The sequence below is a fragment of the Eutrema salsugineum genome, unplaced genomic scaffold, assembly GCF_000478725.1.
Source record: "Eutrema salsugineum unplaced genomic scaffold, Eutsalg1_0 scaffold_3, whole genome shotgun sequence".
Classification (NCBI taxonomy): Eukaryota; Viridiplantae; Streptophyta; class Magnoliopsida; order Brassicales; family Brassicaceae; genus Eutrema; species Eutrema salsugineum.
The window spans coordinates 3,363,936-3,387,184 of NW_006256756.1; the positions used below are offsets into that span (position 1 = coordinate 3,363,936).

At 31.7% G+C, this 23,249-nt stretch overlaps 4 protein-coding genes across 4 annotated transcripts; 2 read left to right on the forward strand and 2 right to left on the reverse strand.

The window, feature by feature from the left end:
- Positions 1–5,396: 5,396 nt before the first annotated feature.
- On the forward strand, positions 5,397–7,048 carry LOC18014352 (uncharacterized protein At4g22758). Its single transcript, XM_006396733.2, has 3 exons — positions 5,397–5,817; positions 6,144–6,348; positions 6,481–7,048. Exons 1-3 carry the CDS (start codon positions 5,467–5,469, stop codon positions 6,672–6,674), a joined length of 750 nt encoding a protein of 249 aa, XP_006396796.1. The 5' UTR covers positions 5,397–5,466; the 3' UTR covers positions 6,675–7,048.
- An 870-nt stretch (positions 7,049–7,918) lies between these two features.
- On the forward strand, positions 7,919–9,156 carry LOC18014348 (protein cornichon homolog 5). Its single transcript, XM_006396734.2, has 4 exons — positions 7,919–8,173; positions 8,389–8,570; positions 8,674–8,796; positions 8,900–9,156. Exons 1-4 carry the CDS (start codon positions 8,102–8,104, stop codon positions 8,928–8,930), a joined length of 408 nt encoding a protein of 135 aa, XP_006396797.1. The 5' UTR covers positions 7,919–8,101; the 3' UTR covers positions 8,931–9,156.
- An 831-nt stretch (positions 9,157–9,987) lies between these two features.
- LOC18014349 (AT-hook motif nuclear-localized protein 1) lies at positions 9,988–12,477 on the reverse strand. Its single transcript, XM_006396735.2, has 5 exons — positions 11,539–12,477; positions 10,961–11,028; positions 10,729–10,860; positions 10,481–10,642; positions 9,988–10,391 (listed from the first exon to the last, which is right to left on the reverse strand). The coding sequence occupies exons 1-5, from the start codon at positions 12,002–12,004 to the stop codon at positions 10,158–10,160; spliced, it is 1,062 nt and encodes a 353-aa protein (XP_006396798.1). The 5' UTR covers positions 12,005–12,477; the 3' UTR covers positions 9,988–10,157.
- A 4,493-nt stretch (positions 12,478–16,970) lies between these two features.
- On the reverse strand, positions 16,971–19,907 carry LOC18014350. Its single transcript, XM_006396736.2, has 5 exons — positions 19,405–19,907; positions 18,772–18,924; positions 18,549–18,685; positions 18,237–18,464; positions 16,971–17,630 (listed from the first exon to the last, which is right to left on the reverse strand). The coding sequence occupies exons 1-5, from the start codon at positions 19,820–19,822 to the stop codon at positions 17,112–17,114; spliced, it is 1,455 nt and encodes a 484-aa protein (XP_006396799.1). The 5' UTR covers positions 19,823–19,907; the 3' UTR covers positions 16,971–17,111.
- Positions 19,908–23,249: the final 3,342 nt, after the last annotated feature.

Here is a 23,249-nt window from a genome sequence, read left to right on the forward strand (position 1 = left end):
AGTGTTCAACCCAACCAAGCAAATCATTAGTCGGACTAAAGGTGTTGATTAACGTAATAATCCATATTTATCTTTGCGGCTAAAAAGATTCTCTATTACGCATGCAAAACTACAATTTTACTCTACTCATAATTAAAAATAGTCAAATGAGGCCACTTCGACTGTCAAATTGTCAATTATTTACTGTAAAATTTTTGAAAATTAAACTAAACGGTGGTGTTTATGAAAGTCTCCTCGGTCTAGTCCATTTAGTGATTGATTAAATGTTCACTAATGTTTCTAAAGTGCCAATGGTGGAGTTAGAATTTTTTTCATTGAGAATATAAATAAATGAATAAGGACATATATATATATATGATTTTAGAGTTATTTACGTTGAAAAACATTTACTAGTTTTATTCTTACAAAAGAATCATTTATAACTATTGGATAACTTATTTTTTTGTTAATCCGAAATTATACCTCGTGAATACGATAAGGTGGATGTGAACTACTGGATAACAAATTAAACTCAGATTTCCAAAATAATAATTTTTTTGGCCATTTATTTTTGTTTTATATTTTTTTGTATTGTGAAAAACATAAAATAAATTTTTTTGTTACAATGAGTTATAATTTCATTTTCTCATTGTTTTAAGACCTATTATATTATAGTTTATTTATCAAATAAGAAACTTTTCAAAAACACATGTATAAATTTTTGTTTTAAAATTAGAAGTCTAGACAGATATCCATTCAAAAAATATGATGTGGATGATGCATAATGAACATATAACATGGATTTGATTGAGTGGATATGTTTTCATTGAGATATCCAATCAGAAAATATGATATGTATGATGCATAGTGGATATATAACATGGACATGATTGCGTGGATATGTTTTCATTGATATATTCGACATAGATATACATTTTACATTGTTCATAACCTATCCATATGATCCACGTCCACCTTATGGACAATGTAAATATATATCCATGTCGAATATATCAACGAAAACATATCCACGCAATCATGTCAATGTTGTATATCTATTATACATCACCCACATCATACTATCTGAGTGGATATCTACCTATACTTCTGATTTTTGTTAAAAAATTATACATGTGTTTTTGAAAATTTTATTGTTTAATAAATAAACTATAGTATAATGGGTCTTAAAACAATGAGAAAATAAAATTATAACTCATTCTAACAAAAGAAAAAATTGTTTTATGTCTTTTACAATACAGAAAAATACAAAAAATAAAATAAATGAGAAAAAAAAATTATTATTTTTAAAATCTGTGTTTAATCTGTTATCTATTTCTTCAAATCCAATCCACCTTATCGTATCCATAAGGGCCAATTTCAGGTTATATAGGTGTAAACTGTAAAATAAATTACCCAATAGCTGAAAGTTACTTTTTTTATTATATGAGTTATAAAAGTGACTTTAAGTGTAATTATCTCATGACTTTATGAGTAGAGGCATTAATAATGGATTTTAATAAGTTATACCAATTTTTTAAAAATTCATTGGGGCAAATGACTTCAACTTAATATATGTCTCTCTCACTCTAAGGTGCATTACAACTACAAGCATAGTAACTCGTAGTAGTCCAGCGTGTCAAGGATAGATTGTTCCTTCACAAACATAGTGCAGATAGACCGTTCATCATAGATTTTTATCGATCAATAGAATTATTCCTCGTAAAAACGTTAATATATTTGTTCTCATAATTTGTAATTGATTATATTTCAAATGATTTAAACAAAAAATAAATGATAGTGTCCTTTTCATTTGTGAAGGAGATACCATATTGGTTTCGGCTAGGAAATGATTATCCGCAAACGTAAAATTATTTAATCAAATCTTATTTAGCTAATCGACAATATTATTTATCGAAAAGAATTAAACCAATGTTAATATTTGGATTACTCATTGTTATATAATTTTGGTTTTAAGGATTTCTTGTAGACGAAAAAAGTTTTATTAGTTCCTTCTTGATTAAAAGAATTTTCTAGAGACCAGAAAAAAAAATTTAAAAAGAAATTCTAGTTTGTTATAGCTTTCCGCTAAACAAAGTAAATTTTTTTATTATTTAAATATTAACGAAATGGAGAAAAAAATCCATTTAAGGAAAAAATATAGATTAGAATTATTAGAATTAATAATGTTAGAACTATACAGTATAAACAAAATATATATATATTATATAAATTTCATTATAATTATTAATGTCTCATCGAGTTATGTTATATGTTAAACCGGGCTCAGTTCAAAATCATATTACTAATTTATAGATTTTTTGTTATATGATACTAATGCATGTTGATTAATAATGCAAAACTTAAATTATATATATAAGAAGCTAGAATATGCACTCTTGAAAATTGATACAGATGGTTAACTAATTTGAACTTTGATGTTTATTCAATCCAAACCGTTTTTCGTCTATTTTTTTGTTTTATTAATAAAGATAAACCATTTTGAATTTATATATTATATATATAACTATATATTAATATATATAGTGGCGGAGCCACATATATTAAGTCGGGGTCATTTGCCCCCAATAAATTTAAAAAAATTAGTGTAATTTATTAAAGATTAGTGTTAGTGCTCCCATTTATAAAATCTTATATTTTATATGCCCCAATATATATATGCTAAAAATACTAGTTGGTGCTCGAGATAAAGCGAGCCAAGTTAAAATCCGCAAATATGACATACCTATTATATAATGATTTGGATTTGACAGAGATCAAATATTGGTAGACCTATGAACTCGATATGATTCGACGCTTTCAAATCATTGGCGTGTCACTATTCCATTTCACCACTCCTTTATCCCAATTCACTCAACTATATATGATTAAAAACCAAAGATAAAGTTAAAGTAAAGATTGACATTATAAATAGAAAAAAAGTCTTAAGTTTGCATAGTTTTTATTTTAAATAAAAAGGAAGAAAACTATTCTGACCGGATTATAAATGTATATATAATTTTATATTGATAGTCATTTTATAAAATTTATAGAAAATTCATAAACATAATAATAATAATGGCTACTAAATACTAATATTTTTGTCACTTAAACTTTATACTAAATACTTATATATATATCAAATATATAAGTAACATTAAGCCTTATACCGGTATTTTCAATTACATGTTTAGTAAGTGTAAGAGAAATTAACAAAGCCAAAAATTGGTATTTCTATTCAATAAAAACTTAGATCTTAAGAAAAAAATTGTTTTAAATTAGATATGTTTATGCAGAAAATAAATAATGTTTTAGTTTAGAGAAAAATATCAATAATTTTTTAATATGTTTGTAAAAAAACTTAATCATTATCTATTTTGAATCAGAAAGAGTATGATTTTCTTTTCGCGATAAACGATTTTAATAACAATAAAATTGGTTTTTTATTTGAGAATTAGTAATTTATTAAGCGGAGATTATTGTAACGGTTCAAGAATCTAAAACCGTTAAAATAATCCCCTGGTAAAAAATTAATTTTCTTGTTATTTTACAGTTAAAAAAAACCAAAAGAAAATGCTACCACGTAAAGAATCTAAAACCGTCATTTCTCAACAAAAAAAAAAATCTAAAACCGTTACATAAAAAGAAAAAAAAAAAAAAGAAAACAATGAAATATGAAAGCACGCGAAATGAGAGTGCATCAAGTGTGATGGGACTCTTAGTTTATTGGTTTTCATGTTTTATTTATTTATTATTAGTTATTTATTCGACAGAAAATTTGCCACATCAACATCCATACTCATATATACTTAAACATGCGTAAACTAGAGACCTTACGCTTTACTGGTTTGGTGAGCTCTATTGAAAGATATTGGCACAAAAACATATGTATCTTGATTTAAAAATAAATAAAAAATATCCAAATATTAGCATCCAGTTTTTTAGAGCATGTACATTAAGGGATCAAGAGGGGTTCATGGTACAGTTTTTTAGACAAAAGAGCTTAATCTTGAAGAAACAGTATCATCCCGACGAACCTGAACAGACGGTATTATCCCGAAATGGAGCATTCTGATTGATCGAAAATTATAATTTTCGAATTAAATAAAACAGAAAAACTAAAACAAAAAAAAATATTATTATATTCTGGTGAACCCCTCTCTTAGGAGTTCATTGATGTACATGCTCTTAGTTAACAACCTGAGTTGAGGGGTTTATAGGAGATGTGTTCGCATCTGATTGGCCGCAGAAATTTTTTTTAATAAAATAAATATTTATTACTGTTCTAAAATTACAAAAATATTAATAAAATAAAATTAACAACTCCAAACTCAGATGGAGGTGTTCTTAGAGCATCAGCAACCCAAAAACCCTCATAGGTCTCTTATTTAGTATTTTAATATTATAATTGGGTTAGAAACTTACTTATGAGACTTATACAATTTGGATGGTGCAATGCAGAAACTCAATGCAGACATCACAAATGGAGTCAAGCGGAGTTCGTGAGGAAGAAGAAGAAGCAGAGAGAGAAGAAATTACTATTTTTCGTCGCCGTTACTGATTTCTGATACTCCGATGCCAGAGGATTCAGAAGCCGCCGGTGGAACCCCAAATCACGGTGAAACGGCGTCGGACAAACAGCACATCACCTTTGACGGATCAAACGACGAAGACTCGAGAAACAAAAATATCGACCAAAAAAAATAAAACACAAAACAAATGGATTTTCTCTCCAAATTTTTATGACCAATCACACTTTCACACGTGGAATAAAAGACGTTTTCTCTCGTCTCTAATGAAAAAACGTCTCTACTTCATTTGGGTTCAAACCAATATTTTTAATTCAAAATAATGCTTAAGAGACGGCCCAGAGACCGCGTTAAAGATGGTCTTAGTTCACATCTTTAGTTGTTTGGCTACTACTTGCTCTAGACTCAGTTTCTCCAGCGACTTCTCAACAAGTAAGCCATCAACATTGTTTTCTAAAACTTGGTGAACCCTGGACAAAAGCTATATCATACAGTGTTAATTTATGATACAAATCTTATAACACGACAACAATAGTAAACAAATATTTTTAATACACTACAATAAAATAATATAAAACTAACTAAGGAGTAGATATTAACCCTTTCTCAAGATTGATTCTCGTAAGAAGAGGGAAAAAATATGACTCTCTTTTTCTGGTCGGTCTGAAATTAAATGCTATGAAATTGACTTTAACTTTAATATTGGGGGTTTTTTCAACTTTGAAGTAAAATCTTAACATTGGGGTTTCTAATTGGGCTTTTTTTCGTTAATGGACTGTTGGTTTTTTTATGGCTCTAACTATTGAGCCAGGCTTGTGAAAACTTTTTTATTTCTCTTGCAAAATAATTTGAAAGCAATTAGCAAAAAAAAAAATTTAAGAAGGCAAAGAAAAGAATAGAGAAACGGAAAAGCATAGAGAATCCCTAAATCCTTAACTTCTTCTTCTTCTCTCTGCAAAAAATGTCAGATTTTCACCGGAGAAGAATCACGGCATCGGACTTAAGCCGAGGCCGGAGCTCCAGGACCAGACGCACGGCGAAGCACCAAGTCTCTCGTCGTATCTTCACTAAGATTCGTTCAAAATCTACTAAGATACTCAATCGAAGTTTCTCGGAGCCGAATCTCCACCAAAGCATCGCTTGTGAAGATGATGATGATCGACGTTGCTCTACGCCGGTGATTGATCTCCCGGCGGAGGAACCCGAGCCGATCATCTACCTCTCCAAGATCCATTTGGAGGTTTTTGCTTCAGCTCCGTCGTTAACTGGATTCTCTTCGCCGTCGTCGTCGTCTTCTCCGATTTACAAACAGGTAATCATTAAATGATGTTACTTTATTTCGTCCTTATTGTCCCAAAGTTTATACTATAAGATCCAAATATTTAAAATGTTACAATTTAACCCATCAATTTCACTATTTTAGAGATTATGATTAATTACTTATTCTGTCCTTTAGGTCTCAAAGTGTATAGTATTCGACCCAAAAAATTAAAAATTTACAAATTAACCCATGTGTTTCACTATTTTCTAAATTTATTCCATTGAATTTCGACCATTGTCTTGGAACTTGTACCCACGCAATCTGATGAAAAAGATTCTGAATTTCCATGGTTTTGTTTCTTGTATTTTGAAAATCAGGTTTACAAGAGAGAAGCAGCAAAAGTTGTGATCAGTGTATCAGTAGAAGGAAGTCCAGGACCAGTAAAGACTTTGGTTAGACTGAGTTGTAATGTCGAAGAAACGATGAAGATGGTTGTGGACAAGTATCGTAAAGAAGGACGAACACCGAAACTCGATAAAGATCTTGCCTTTGAGCTGCATCAGTCTCACTTCAGCATCCAATGTAAGCTCCACAACTCAATTTGGTCTGGTTAAATGGTTAAGAAACAGACAAGGCATTTGTCTCTTATATATGTTAAATGTGGCTATGTGCACAGAGTTTAACTCTTGGGTTTTGGATTTTACCAATCTACAGGTTTGGAGAAAACCGAAGTAATTGGTGAAATAGGCAGTAGAAGCTTCTACATGAGAAAGAGGGAACCGGAAAACCGGATTTCGGTAAGGAGCATTCAGTCGTCGAATATGATCGAATCGTTTATCGCGCAGAAGATTGGGAGAATCGTGAGGAGGACAAAGAAGATATGGAACATCTTGGTATGTGTACAATGAAAATAAAAAACTGGTATACACATTGAGCGGCACATAATATTTACTTGTGCTAGCTCGAATTTGATAGAATATTTAGTTATACACTTACTTTGTTTAGATTTGTTTACTTAATAACTTACATCACAAACAATACCTATACGCTATAGTATAGGTATATTTGTCAGTGTGCTCAATTCTGAGTCGAGTTTCTTCGTTTTTATATGAAATTCGAACTGTAAACAGAATATTGTTTCATTAGTAGACTTCTGACAGAAAAACATGTAAGTTTAGGTTTTGGGTTACTTTAGTTTGGGAGACCCACCCAACTTTGGTTGGGTATTTACTTGTATGTGTAATGGTGATCATCTTTTTAGTTGGGTTTATTACTCTGGTTTGTTCTATTGTACTTAAGAATTTTGCCATTTTAAAAGAACCTGCTGAAGTAAAACGGACATAATTCGATTCTAATTGATGGTCCGGTTCAGTTTGGTATTGGGGTAATTTCCAATCTTACCTAACTGGCTAACTGCAATCTATCATATTCACTTCTTCTTATAAAATAAATAAATTCCCTATGCTTATATACATTTTTTTTCCAACCTATAACGTATAAGCACAGTATTATTTTAAGGATTTTTAAGAAAATCCCATTATTTTAAGAAAAGGATATCCTTTTTAATAAAGGATATTCTTATGATACTTCTATTCAAAGAAGCCAAGCTTTGTCGGTTGACTCAGTTCATGTAGGACCACCGCCCAAAATAAAATAAATTTAAGCTAACAAATATATGCATTTTATATGAAATCAAGCCATTGGAAGAGTAACAAAAAAAAAAAAAAAAACTCGCAGTTATTTGAATTTGAGTAGCATTCACATGACTTTATTATTGTTCTTTAAAAAACTTGAACTACCAAATTTACATTAATATATGCGATTTTACGGCAATGGACTCCAATGATATAGAAAAAATGAAAAATTAGTTTGTGGATGAAAAAAATTAAAGAAGTAGTAACGTTCTTGGACTAATAATATGCATCTCAAGCACGTAATCAGCACGATCATTGGTTACTGGTTACCTGCTTACAAATCGATTTAATCGTAAAGAATGTAAACAAAATAAAATTATTAAAGTCAACCCATATCAATTGGGATTGGGAGTTGAGGCTAATGTCAAACATCCAAAATATGCTTTAAATGTGAAATATCATATTTATCAATTTGCATCAGAAGCATATATAAGTAGCTTTATCCAACCAGATCCAGTGGGATTTTAATAGTTTTTATAAAAAACAATTTCTTATATATTCCGTGGTTAATATCAGAATTATACGTGCAATTCCCAAAGCTTTGACCAAAACGTCGTCCGTGTTTCGACGATAGAGAGACAGAGCAAGGCGGCGGCGACGACGGAAATTGAACGTCACGGCGTGGCGGAAAACGGCGGAGGATGGGCGATTTACTCGATTGGATTCTCTCTTTCTTATTCCTCGTTACCCTTCTCATCATCGTTATTTATCAGGTTCTTCTCCTAATAATTTTGTTTGGTTTTATAAAATAATTAAAACTCATTCGTAAATTAAACAAAACAAGTAATATATTTTGTTCTTCGTAATGTTATTGGATTTTTGCTTAGTTTTTCTGGGTTTGAAGTTTGGATCATTTAATACTTCTCTTTTTTTACTCAGGGAAATATAAAATTTGTAAACAAAGTAATGGTTTTTTTTTTTAATGCAGCTGACATGTTTGGCGGATCTAGAGGCTGATCACATAAACCCTTATGATTCATCTACCAAAATAAACCGGGTGGTTCTACCGGAATTTGGTTTGCAAGCACTTCTTTGCTTATACTACGTCTTAACTAGACATTGGTTCATGGCGGTTTTGTCTCTTCCTCACCTTTTATACAACATTAGACTGTAAGTAAAATATTCACTCATCATCATATTGGTCGACTTTCGAATTTAACTTCAACGAAACCGGTTTAAATCTATATTTTCTCTCTGTTATTTCCGGTTAAAGATACATGAAAAGGGAACATTTGGCGGACGTGACAGAGATGCACAATACAAATAAATGGGAACAAAAGAAACGATTTTACAAGATTGGTCATATCTCTCTCTGCATTTTTATCACATCTTATTGGTACATCTCTTTATCTTAAATCACTAAGTAATTTTCATATCTTCATATGTTTTGTTTACCAAGCTCAATCTTAATTATCATTTCTAACACTTTCTGTTTTAAGGTTGATACACTCGGCACTGGGAGATATCTAAGGTTGGAGAATTCATATCGGACTTCACCAAAAAAAGAACTTTATACATTTTAAGAACGGATTTGTAATGGATTTTGTTGACCACGCGACAAATCTGTAATCTAGTTTTACATTTTTATGATTTTTGTTGTTTTTTCTACGTTGTGGCATTTCTTTTTAGTTCGTTACACAAATCGTAACGGCGATGATAAATAATTTAAGTTTTTTGAATCTAATAAAATTAACTTCAGTAACTTATGTTAGAAATTGCATTGCTTTTTTTGGGGCCCTAGATTATGAAAGAATCTTTTTGAATTTTGGTGTGAGAATTTAGGTTAAGCCCCAGTTGTTGAATTCATGTGTAGCTTATTCAGTATTGTTTAGTGTGTCGTTTGAAATCGTTTGGTTTCTTTGTGCAAGATCATAGATTTCCCCGAATTGAACGATTAAAATTGGGATTGATTAAGATGGCTTGTGTGATTATAATGCGTTACGCGTGAGGTGACACCGTTTGCTAGTAATACGCAAATGGCACGAGGTCCTTGTTGCTAAAACGACATTATCTTCTTGTTCGCATTGAAGCTAGACTCGTGGTAAAGTGGGAAGTATTTTTGGCCACTCTTGAGCCTTAGATTTTAGGGTTCTTAAACTTCTACCTACGCTAAGTTTATGACCTTGTGTCGCTTGAAACAAGCGAAGCCAGATCAAGAACCTTCTTCCAAGTAAAATCGAGTGATGTTTTTTGTTTACCATGAAACTGTTGTCCAAGCCAACTCGGCTATGAAAGTCAATATGTTTTTGTACCGGTTACGTTCTCAGTTTAGTGACACAGGTTTTGGTTCATGGGACAAGTTATATATAACCGAACATCGAATCCAAATGGATTATCAAATACAAATTATAGTGTTTTTTCACTAAGATTTAGGTAGTCTTGTTTTTCTTTTCTGGTTTAGAGAGAGATTTAAACCGGTTGAACTACAGACCGAATGGAGAACCGATACGTGTATGTTACAATATTAACCAATAAAACCGGAACGATGACCGGTTTCAACAAAATTATAAGGAAACAAGATGATTCAATTCGAATAAACAAGATGATATTAGACATAATCCTACATGCGACAACAAGGGAACCAACATAAGACCCTAGAAACCCTAAATAATAAGCTACCAGTTTATAGTAGAACCCTAATGTGGATCAACCAAAACAAACTCAATGACCGAAAATACAGAGGAAGAGTGGCTTTTTTCAAGTTAAATTAACGTTAATATCGGAAGAATTGTTTCTTGGATCAGAAGCTAAAGAAGTCTGCCACGTACTACTACTGATCGGAAGAGGCAATGCCGAATTGATTGTCCGGTGATCAGCTGAACTAGAGATCGGAATCGCAGCGGTTGGACTCGACAACACAAAATCGTGTTTGTTCTTTTTCGGTATCTGATCCTGCTGGTCAGTCCCGGCCAAAAAACTTCCTACAACCACCTGTTGATTCAAACACACGTAACTCTCTGGTTTAGGTTTCTTTTGGAACCCGAAATTCAGAAAATTGGTTAGTTAAAAAATGGTTAAACCTGAACCGGACTCGCGGCTACTAGTAAACCAGCAACCCCACCACCTACTACACGTCCATCCGGACTTGCTAGCGATACGCTCATTCCTCCGGTTCTACTCCGAGTTCCGCCTATATCGTTAGGCATGAATGACCCGGTCAATGATAATATCTCAAACCGACCCTGAAAAAACACTATAAATCATCAAGAGACTTGTCTTAAATCATCAACAGAAATGTGATCGATGAGAGCGAAATATTATTACATACTTCGTATGTCAATGTGCCACCAGAGGAATCGGGCTGACGAAGCGTTACGCTTGAAATGACACCGTTTGCTGATAAAACGCAAATGGCACGAGGTCCTTGTTGCGAAAACGAGATTATCTTCATTGTTACATCCTAATCGAACCAGAATCATATTATATCACTCAAAACTCGGTTTAAGATTATTATTACCAAAAACAAGAAGGAAACCACAAAATAGTTCCGATCAGGTTACCTCGCCGGCGTTGACCGTGATTACATGAGGCGTGAAGTTACCACCGACGGAGCAAGGAACCCATTCACCTACAAAAAACACAAAACACAACAAACAAGAGCCAAAACTTTGTAAGTGTTTATTTCTCTTTTTTCATTTTCATTTTTTTTGTAACCGAGCCTAAATTAATCATGGCATTTGCTAGTAACCGAGTTGTATATTCGCAGTAGAAATTAGAAATCTCTAATTTCAAATGTCTAAAATTGTTACTAAATTAAGCTTTATTTTACCTTAAACAAGTGTAGATATTTGTAGTCACATAGACAAATTAAACATAGATACAAAAACTAGGAGTTGTGTTTATATGTTAAGAGACCCCACTTAAATAAAAGCATGCATAAAATCCCCAAAATTAACCCAGAATGCCTCCAAAAATAAACAATTATTAGTCACGAGAGTTAGATTGGTCTACGAAACTAGATTCCAACGAAAATTGTAAAAATATATTTTCAGTTTTATACTAAAATTTTATCGAAAGTTCGAAACAGAGCAATTAACCAAAAAAAAAAAAAAAAAAACCAGAGCAAAGAAAGATTTACCCAAATTCTCGACTTGGTGATGATATTTTGTTCTGTTAAAAGAGTTCGTTGGTTTCACTTTGCCGCGTTTTTCAGAGGCGGAGAAATCGATGACGTGTGAACTCGCCGGCGGATGATGCGGCGGCGCCGGCGCTGATGAAATCGGCTTCGGAGATAACGCCACAACTGTTCCGTCTGGTCCGTACTTCCTAGGCCGGCCACGCTTCTTCTTCATCGTTCCGCCGGATATAGCTTCCGTCGTTGTCGCCGTTGAAATTTTCGGCGGCGGAGCTACTTCGCCGAGCTGATTTATGTGATGAGACTGTGGTGGAGGAGGAGCGACGGCGTTATGAGATGGATTTGAGCTTTCTGATCTCGGAGCTATGTGGAAATCTGACGGCGCGTCGGATCCAACCACCGTGATACCGCCGCCGTTCCCGGTGGTTGACTTAACAACTTCCCCGGTAGACTCCATATCTAAAACCATTAGCTTTGTTTTCCTACTATTTTTCAATAACCCATGCAGATTTTGGGTTTTAACTTTTAATTAAAGATAAACAAAGGCGAGATTTTGGAAAAAACTGGAAAAAAAAATACTACCAAAGAAATTTTATTAAGATCTAGAACAAGATAATCAAACTGAAAATATAAGGACAAAGGAGTTGTTTTAAGAAGAAAATAAAATATATTGCTATGAACAAAGCTTGGAATTTTAGGAAAATGTTGGATAAGAAAGTGAGGGAAATTAGATTTATTAATGCTATGTGATTTTGATTTTTTTTATGAGATTTTTTTTTTAAATCGAAATCAGGTTTTTGATTTTGGAAATATTGGCATTAAATAATGGTATCTCTATTTTTTTTTATAGTGAGTTTATTTATATTGTAAGATTTCATGCGTTCAGCTAATTTCCAACGTAACTTTTTCCATGTTTGTCCATTTTATTTAAATACTGAATATAATAAAATAATGGTGAAAAGGAGTAACTCAAAATGGAGTTATATATTAAATGTTTTTGGAATATATAGATATTCGTGTTTTTAGCTGGAATCCGATGGAGGGGATTAATATAATAAAAAGGTAATAAAATAATAAATAGTATAGCTGACAAAAACTAAAGTGGGTATACAAAATTCATTTGTTTAAAAAGAAGACAATTATATATCGTTTTATCTTAAATTTTTTTTTGTGCCGTGGATTTTTATATTATTTCTAAATAAATTTTCATTTTTCCAGTTAAATATACATTTTCTTTGATTAATTAATCCGGCTTTGGAGTAAAGAACAAGAAAACTAGGCTACGAAAAGTCTAAAATGATGAATAATTTACAAATACTGAAAATAATTTAACACTAACAATTAAAGAAGTCCAGAGGCAAGAATGACAATTACATGGGGCCAGCAATAACATATCAAATCTTAATCTCATAACTACATATATCAATATATGTAACTAAACTACCAAAACTCATATACAATAATAAAGAAATCAAATGATGTGAAGAAAAGAATATTAAAAAAAATTCAGCATCTAAATCTTGTCCCCACTTATGCTTTCACAACAATTTTTTTTCGGGTATATGAAAAATATAAGCTTTGTTCACGCTCTCACTTTTTAAGAATATGATTTTTTTCATCGTTTTACTAATTTTTCGAGTCTTTAATTTTTAACAAATAATATCGTTATATACATGTTATTAATATAATTTAGAAACATCAAAAAATTGTTAATCTAAAAAGACTAGTTTCTAACCTTTTATGATTCTTCAACTCAAATATTAGATTATTATGCTACTTTGTTATTATAGTATTTAGTTGATGACTATATTATGATACATTTCTGGAAATAGATATACATATATTATTAAGTTTTTACATCTTCAATCTGATTGTTTTCTCGTTATTACAAGTATCCAATGGTGTCAAATCGACAAATCATAGCAGCGAGATAATCACTGGTTTGGATGTGGTTTTATACATGCTTATCGAAAATTATCATAAGCTAGTTGACTTAAAAGGAAGTCAGCATGTTCTAATTCTATGCTTTTTAACCTGTTGAGTTTGAAATGTTTATGTGGTCAATAAAATGCATTTGGCAAAACGTATTTCAATAGTATTCGAAATGAACTGCGCGTAATTAGTTAAAATAATCGATGAAGAAGAAGAATGACTGGCTTTCAATTCAGGTTTTGATCAATTTTCAAGCACTCGTTCTCAACTCACTAAACTTTCTTTGTCTTTTTTTTTTTTTTTTAAATAAACTTTCTTTGTCTTACATTCCTCACGTTCGTGATGTGAATAGTGAACGTGATGATTACCTTACGAATATGCTCAAACTTCAGTTTTTTTCCGTATTAGCTCGTTGATTCTAAATTGATTAGCAAAATATATAAACGTGTTTAAATCACCATAGTTTATGAATGAATTTCATTCTGGTGTTAAAGAAAAAACATTATTCTCTTCAATATATTATTTCGTAACTGTTAGTAAATATTTTTGTTAACAAATACCATCAACTGTGTAAGGTAATAATACCGAAAAAGTGTAAAGTAAAACATACTGTCTATAGATCACCAAAGAATGGTTATCATAAATAAGGTAACTACCTAGTTGTCTAATTCACTAGTATTTTAGAAAATATCAATCTTTCTGGTTATTTTACAGTTATAGAATTTGTATTTGGGTTTATTTTTTTCTCACAGTTATAGACTTCTTAATAAATTGTAGTTTTACTCTCTAGGCTACGAAGATATAAAATATATGTTGAATACTTTATAAAGTACATAGATAATAGTATAATGCAAAAAATTTAAAGAAGAGACATATAATATTTCGTTTGTTTCATGAAGATTGATTCCTAAAATTTAAACATATTAAGAACATTTAAAAATTAAAATATAAGACAGAAAAAATCAATCTTCATAAAAAATAAACCTAAAATTTATTTTTCATTCGAATATATATAATCATATGTCATGATTAAAAACTTTCACCCTAACTATTTTCTTTTGCTTCGTGTATTTGTGGGAATCCAAAGGTCTTTTTTAACTTTTATTTGTATCTTATCTTTGCAACCCTTTTTAAGATATTAATTTTTTTTTTTTGTGTGTTTGCTTTACATTCATTTCTTTCCTTTTACATTTCCGAAAGTCTTTGTCGCAATAATAGCTACCCAACTAATTTATGCCCATTTCAAAAAATTTAGTAATTTTTTATAATCAAAACCTTTTTTTTACAGGGCAAAAAGAAAAATGTCAAACTTGTTTTGGTTTGTACAAATTTCGAAATGTTACTACAGTACGTCACCCAAAATAAAGACAAAAATATTTAGAAAAACAAATCAAAGTTAACGCTTAGCTGTAGTAACTTAAATTTAGTTGTTTTCAAGTATAGACCTTGTTTTAAAATATTTTCACCTTTATTCTTTATAAACGTTTGATGAAACTACAAATATTTAGTTTACAGAAACTTGAAGCAATCATGAATAGTAAAATTATTTTAAACACAATTTTATTTGGGACCACGAAGCATTGAGTCATTGACCGAAATGCACATCTAATGCGAAAAAAATAATATTAATTAAATAACTTGGAGTTTAGATAAGATCGAACCATTTATTAATCGTTAAATAAGTGTTTTATGTAAATTAAAAAAAAACTTTAGTGATGTGCTCGATGTACATTTCCTCTGCGACTTTACTTTATTTTCTTTTGTAATAAAGAAAAATATTACCTTGATTATTATATCAAGAATAGACAAAATATTGGTTTCATACTTTCATATTACTTTTATATATTTTCATTTATAATTGTGGTCGGCATTTTGACCTAACTATTTTCCTTACAACTCACGGGCAAAACGTAAATACGAATTATAAAAAAAATTTAAAAATAAATAGTTAAATAATTTTTTTTTCTGAAACAATAAGGGAACATAAGGAGTACTTTTACTAAAGACGACTTGATTTATATATTTAATTGAACCCAAGAAATTTCCATAAATCAAAAGAGAAACAAAAGTTTCCCTAAGCAAAATTTTCTTAGTACGCAGGTTTTCTACTTAAACATACTATAAATGAAAATTGTGAAAACTTAAATTGGATGGAATACGTTAGATCAGGTGTTACTCTTCACTTTTACTATACGTTTGTCAGGAAATTAAATTATTTTCTACTCATTTTTTACTTTTACATTTTATACAAATCAAAATGTAAACCCATTATTTTGTCCGTGTGAATGTTAATCATACTTCGAAAAAGAAAATACCATGTAATATATATCATTATTATTAGGTGGTGGTGCTGATATCGCATGATCATTTCTGGTGAAATTTGGTTACAACTTACAAGTAATCATATTAAATGCTTATTGTATTTGTTTTATTAAAAAAACTTATCATGACATATTGACAATATTTGCGAATTGCAGTACAGTACCCATCATGGGAACCTTTTAAACAAAAATAATAAAATCTTCGGCGTGCTTTCAGAAAAGATGTTATTAGTTGTCACTTCCAATTACAAGAGTTAACAATCCCCTATTTTATTATTTTCAATTTTATATGGTTTTCTAATTCATCATTTCTTTCAAAATCTTCAAAGAAACTACACCCTTAAAGCATCATATTAAACTATTCTAATAATTTCTCGAAATACTTTACGTTGATTTTCAAAAATGTTTTAAGCTTGACATTCGTTTGAAACAAAAATAAAAAAAATCCAAATTAGCTTGCAGATCTATAATTCATAACCCAACACTTATAGATAGAGAGCCCACCATAAGTTGTTGTTCTGCATTGCGTTAGATAGAAAGCCCATCAAACTTATTATCATTTTTAATCATCCTTCTTTCTTCCCTTGATAAGACATTATTTTACGAAACTCTTTTGAAGCAAGCGGAGAAAAAGATGTGAATCAAAGGATCAGACAGTTAGATGAGCTAAGTTGAGGTTAAAAGTACCTAGACCACGTGGAGAGATAAGCTTCAGGATTCAGGACCAAACGACCAAGGCCGGCTAGCTTACTTCTGATAATTAGCTAGATTTCTTTAACTAAATACTCTCAACCGGTTTTGAGACTGTCGAATATAGCCTAGCATTTTTTTCCCATTTTTTGGCTAGTCGAAAAACTCCATCGTTTAGTCAACTTTAATATCAAACCAGGAGAGAACCAAGATCGAGACCAAACTAATTCCTAATCCTAAAACATGTGGAAGAATTTTTTAACAGTGGCTAACTATAGTTAAAATTGAAGTGAAAAAATTGAACTTTATATCTCAACCTATAAAAGTAAGAATTGTTTTGAAGAAAATCTTCATAGCAAAAAAATATTCCGTATAACTTCATAAATGGGTTCCTTGTAGTGTGCATGCTTTCTCGCAAATATGAGAAAAAGGAAACAGAAGTTTGGAATTTGTTAGAATAATCGAGCGATGATATTAAACAAGCATCACGGGAACAAACTAAATAATAACTAACCTTAGTTCATCTCTTATGTGTTTCAAATATTTACATGCACGTATAAACACACACCCCCAAAAATATAACACAAGAAGAGAAGAAAAAAAGAAGAAAAAACACAGAGACTTCATCACAACTCACAAGGACTCGTTAGTAAAAGGGATCTCTTGGAACTTAAACGAAGCATTACCCACATTCTCTCGTTCAAACCTGAACACATCCTCGTCGTCATCCTGCAACGGCATCACTTGTCTGTCACCGACCTGTCGCGGTGGCAAACCCTCTCCACGCCGCAAAAACGCAGCCGAATCGAGCGTTTCGTTACTAAACAACAAGTGCGTTCCGCCTCCGCTGCTCCTAGGCGGTGAGGAGAAAGCCGCGGTGGCAGAGGAATCCCAGAGGATGACGTGGAGGATGATGGAAACCTTTGCGTGACGGTGGAGTGACAGTTTTTGGCTGAGTGAAACGGTGTCGTAGCAACGAATGGCTCCTGTGGAGGAGACCATCCACGGTAATACCTTTTGGCTTCCTACACGTGAAACCACCAGACGACGGGAAGCCTTGGCTGCGTCTCTGTATAATGAGCTGAGGCCTGATCTTGCAGCTGGTGCACTCTCGTCGTCGTGGTCCGTTACTGAGGAGACGTAAATGAAACCCTGTCGAAGAAATATTTCAATTCAAAATTTCTATAAGGCTGAAAATAACGGGAATCTTGAAATGGAAAATCTTGTCATATTCATTTTTTTTTGTTTTATCAAAATTTGGGACGAAGATGAGACGTGAATGAAAAATTTCTATATACTTAAAATCATGTTATAAAATGTGTCTTGGATTACAAATGATTATAGGAATGAGACAAATTAGGACAAAAAAGTGAATATATAAGAATGTTTCTACAAGTGGTTGTATAATTTCATTAAAGTTGAAAAAAAACATTGATGTTTTGGACTTAACTTTTTGTTTCATAAAGGTTGGTGTGTTGCTAGTTTATATGCTAATTTAATAGCCATTTCCAAGATACCTTTATCAAACTATAAACTATAAGTAGTGTAACAAAATCGTATCTGTGTGAAAACATCTAAAACATTCACAAACCGGAAGAAGATAAACAGTCTCAACCGGTAGAAATTGTCTTGAATTTTACCCCAAAACCATATAATTTAATTTAGCAATTTTGGTCCAAACCGAAAACCGGAAATTTCCGTCTCTGTTTTCACGCAGGATTTGACTAGGGATACATAAAAGAGAAGACAGTATTTTACCTCTTCAGTGCGGCTAATGGAGAAACCGAGTTTAGTGTCATCGTCTCTGAGTTTGATTTCGAGAGGCAACTCAACGCCAAGAGGAGCAAACCAAAGCCGAACCGCTCTCACCACACCAATATCAACTCCATGATAATCCTCAAACCCATAGAGACTCGCGTTTGCAAGATTCGACAAATCAGAAAGCGAAGTCGTATTAACCGTTGCCGACGCAGTTTCTCCCGATATCTTTTACCATGTAAAAAATAAGACAATCAACATTTTCGTATTCAAACTTAAATATATTACGGAAACTATTATAAAATCTCTGACCTTAGTAAGCAAAGATTCAGTCTGAATATTCATAAACACGATTGGAACGCCATTGGCTTGTGAACAACTTAGCCAAGCATTTGCACGAGCAAGCGTGTCTTCCAAGTCATTGTACCGAGAACCCGCCCTTCCATAAGCTAATTATTTTTAAAAATAGCTGTCAATATTCATAAATACAGAGTGAATCTGTGAGTAACAATTTCAATATTGTGTTTTTCTTTACCAGAAGCTTTGGGAAGAAAAAGAATGGAGAGGAAATTGCTTGAGCCGGAGATTGGTAAAGCTTCTTGCATTCGTCTTTCCCATGGATATGAAACGTAACCATCTTGAAGCTTTGCTCTCACCAATGCTTCCACCATTCTTGATCCTCTCGATGCTGCAAATCATTTAACAATGATCAAATAATAACAACTAAAAATATGTATATATAATTCGATGTTTTTGCAAGACGAAACAAACGTTTACGAATTGTAAGTCAAAACACTAAAATATCTCCCTGAAGAAACATTCTTACTTTTATTTTTTAAGTTAACAGTGAAATAATAAAATTCAAATGAAAGAAACATATTTGTATGTCAAAAGATCATTTACTATGACCAAGAAAAATTGGTACAAAGTAAACATATAAAAAAAATCACTTATTTGAAAATTCAAGCTAAGACTCTGTTTCTTGATCAAACAATAAAATTCGTACAATTTTCATAAAAGAACAAACAAAATCGTACTAATAATAACAGCATTAATTGAATTTCTCACCAACTAAGAAATGCAAAGGCAAAAAAAAAAACAAGAAAGCCAGAAAAGTCAACAAAAATAACCAAAGGCCAAAGATATTGAACCGACCGAGTTAACTCACCTTGAATACCGAGGCAATCCGACTCAGTACGATCCGAGAACCCAACTGTATAATTCGGGTCATCAATGGATCTGAGCATGTACTGTCTTTTACCGGCGGATTCGTTAGGAACAATACAAGCAGAGAGATCGGATAAATCATCGGAGCCACGTCTGACTCGGACAACGATAGAAGTTTCTTTGTTCCTGTAAGAATTGTGAAGAACCTTCTGGAGCCAAGCTTTGCCTCCTTTAAACGGAGCTTTGAAAATAGCCGAACCGGGTCCTGACCCGATTCGGATCTCTTCCACTATGTCTCCGGTTTGAAGCATATCGCCGCTCCATTCCTCGCTTTTCGAGCTTCCTTTTAGACAGTCGATGGAGAGGACGACGGTGTTTCCGGGTCGGGTCGTGGATTCTTGTTGGTGGGTACGATCCATTGGCGATATTTTTTTTTTTATCGTCTTTGGATTCTTGGCTCTGCTGCACGAGAGAGAGAGAAAGAGAAAGAGAGAGTTTCTAAAATTTGTCGGACAATGATTCGATACAAGGAATCTATGAGAGACTATACAAAGTCGTACTTGTCTTGGTAAGAAGGATAATTAAAATCTTAAAAAACACCACTTGTTCCAAGATTTTGACTTTTAAAGTAAAAATTTATTCTGTGGAAGCCGGTTTGATCGAGTAAATTGATAAAAGATTTAAAAGGTTCTAATGTTATATACAAGATTTAGGTTCTAATTATTGGTGAATACAAAGTCTTGCGGGTTGTAGATGCAAAGGAAATTTCGGTTTACTACAGTTTAATCTATTCGGCTTTGTGTGTTACGATAAATTCTGTCCGTTGTAAATGTCAGTGAAATAAAAATAATGTGTTATTAGATTCACCGTCTATAAAATCAATTATCGCGATCGTATGTACAATACATAGTTAGATTTGTTTGTTATAAATCATAATTCTGTAATTGGACAATAACAAAAAAAAAAATCTCAAATGTAAACAGAAATTTATTTTTCTTATGTACTTAATTTTGTAAATATACAGTATATGTAAACATCTAAGAAGATAACACTCTTTTTTCCCCTTCTATTCTCACCACCAGATCATGTATGAAAACTAAACTATCTGTTATCATGCCACGGAGATAAAGAGATATGAACTTCTCTTATGCCTTGTTTTTCTAAACGTTGACTTATTAGAAAATGAAGAGAAGGAAAGGACAAAAGAAGAGAAGCAAAACATGAAAAACATTACTATTTGAAATATAGGAGAAGAGAAGTTAGGTTTCAGCATTTAGTTTCTTCATAATTCTTAAAGAAAGACTATTGAATTTTGTTTTGTGGTTTGATATTTTCGTTTCAGTTACTCAAACTTCTTATTACCTTATACTCCCTCCGTTTCACAAAAAATGTCTGACATTCTTCACACAAATTAAGAAATAAGATAAAATGTCTCTTATACCCTTATTAATTTGCAGAAAATGACTATTGGAATCATATTTATAATTAATTTTCTGAATTTATTGAGGTTAAAAATGATATTTTATGTTAAAAATTACATTGGAATTCTAAAACAACATTCTTTTTAAAATAAAAAAAAAGTGTCAGAACGACACTCTTTGTGAAACGGAGGGAGTATGAATCTGTTTGATTAACACGAGTTTCGACTCTCTAACTTTTGTAGAAATCCTTTGGATTTTCTGTTTTAAAAAAAAAATCATTAATCGTTACTCGAATTGGGTAATTCATTTCATTATTGAATATGTGTTTCAAATAACCATAAACCACATATGGCGTAAAAGAAATGGTCAAAACTATCACCTCAAATAATAAGGCTTGTTGATAAGAATGAGAGAAATCGAGTAAGCTCATTTTGCAACACATGAAACAACAAGTATGAAAATGGACTAATCGATTGATTTGCCACTAAACCACCATAATCAACTTCGACTCAAAGTTTAAGTTCTTCAGTTTTTTAATGACAATTTGGCCAAAAAAATTCTAAACTTTCCAGAATTTGCCAAACAAAGTACGAATAGTGAGTCTAACCAAATAAACACTCAATTTTTGTTGACTTGCTAAATCAACATGCCGTTTATAGAATTAACATAAACTTTAAACGACATATCATTTTAATATTTGTAATTTTAAAAAAATTGTCTCCATCAAAAATCGAACTCACGACCTAAAAGTGTTTAACAGAGACTTTTGCCACTGAGCAAGTGACACTTTCAAACAAATGGATAATACAACTTTTTTTATTATTTTGAAAGTGAAACCCTAACTAATTTCTCCTTCGTCACTCTCTTTTCTCCAATTCTTTTGTGTACGTCTCAAGCTGATCAATTTTTTTTTATTTAATTAAACACCCAAATGAATTCAAGACACGAACATGCAACATCAATCTGATTTCTGGGACAATGTTCAAAAAAATTCTTCGCTGTCATACTGCAATTACGCATAAAGCAGTTAGAGATTCCTTCTATCTTCTAACGAAATCCACTTTTTTAATTTGTTTTTAAATGATTCATTGTTTGTCAGTTAATTTCGGCCGATTTTGATATCTAAAAGAAGGTGAAATTAGGGTTTCATACATAAACTCATTTTTATGTTACTCTCCTGTTAGAAAGTAATAAAAGAATTATATTACGCCTTTGTTCGAAAGTGTCACTTGTTCAATGGCAAAAATTTCCTTTATGCACTCTTAGGTCACGAGTTCGAACTTTGGTGGAGACAATTTTTTTTTAAATTGCAGAAATTTAAAACGATGTCGTATCGATTTAACTCCAACACTAATAATAGAGTTAATGGCATTTAAAGTTTCTGTTAATTTAATAAACGGCATGCTGATGTGGCAAATTAACGAAAAAATTATTATTATTTTTGAAAGTCAACAAAAGTTGAATATTTATTTGGCTAGACTCAGTATTCGTGCTTTGTTTGACAAATTCTGGAAAGTTTAAAAATTTTTTGGCCTAAAATTTTTCGATTTTTAATACATTTTTGTGATTTTTCTTTATAGAAGTGACAATAGTGGAAAGGTTCTGGCAAAGGTTTCAGAATACTTGTCACAGTAAACATACGATGAGCCCAAACAAGAAATCCTTTTTTAACAGTTAAACACAAAAATGGTGCATTTATTGTACACATTCTTTTTGGTTGAATAAATTTATATTTAGGCCCTGTTCGTTTCTGTATCTGGATGCTGCATCTAGCTGCAAATGTCCAAATGTTGTTTGTTTTTTCAAAAAAAAATTTGTGTTCAGATGCAGCATCTGGATGCAAATTGATTAGCATCTCAAAAATCTGGATATTATAGATGCTGAGAAATAGGGAGTTCAGATGCAGCGTTTGCATCTGGTTCATGTAAAAAACAAAAAATCTTGATTTTGTTGAACTATAATCAAATCTCATAACCTAAAGTCATATTAGTATAAGTTAGTTATTTACTCAAGAGTCACAAATGTTATAGTTGTGTCTGTTCGTAGAGTTGTGTCTGCTGGTTCATATGGTTGTGTCTTTTTAATTAACACCTGTTCAAACACATCCTTTCATGTTGTATAAATAGATGGAGTCAAACACAAAACATACTGTGTGTGTAATATTTTTTTTATCAATAAAGATCAAGTTTCTTCTATACCTTGTTTTCATTAAGGTTTGTTCTTCAAACTCTGTAAAAACAGAGTTCAATTCTTGAACAAAACACTTACAAATTTCCCACCAAAACGTTAATTTTTGGTTTTTTGCCAAAAACAAAAACTCTCCATTTTCCGCCAAAGACGAAAAATCTTGATTTCTCGTCAAAAAAGCAAAATTTTGATTTCTCGCCAAAAACAAAAAACTCTCGGTTTCTTGCCAAAAACGCAA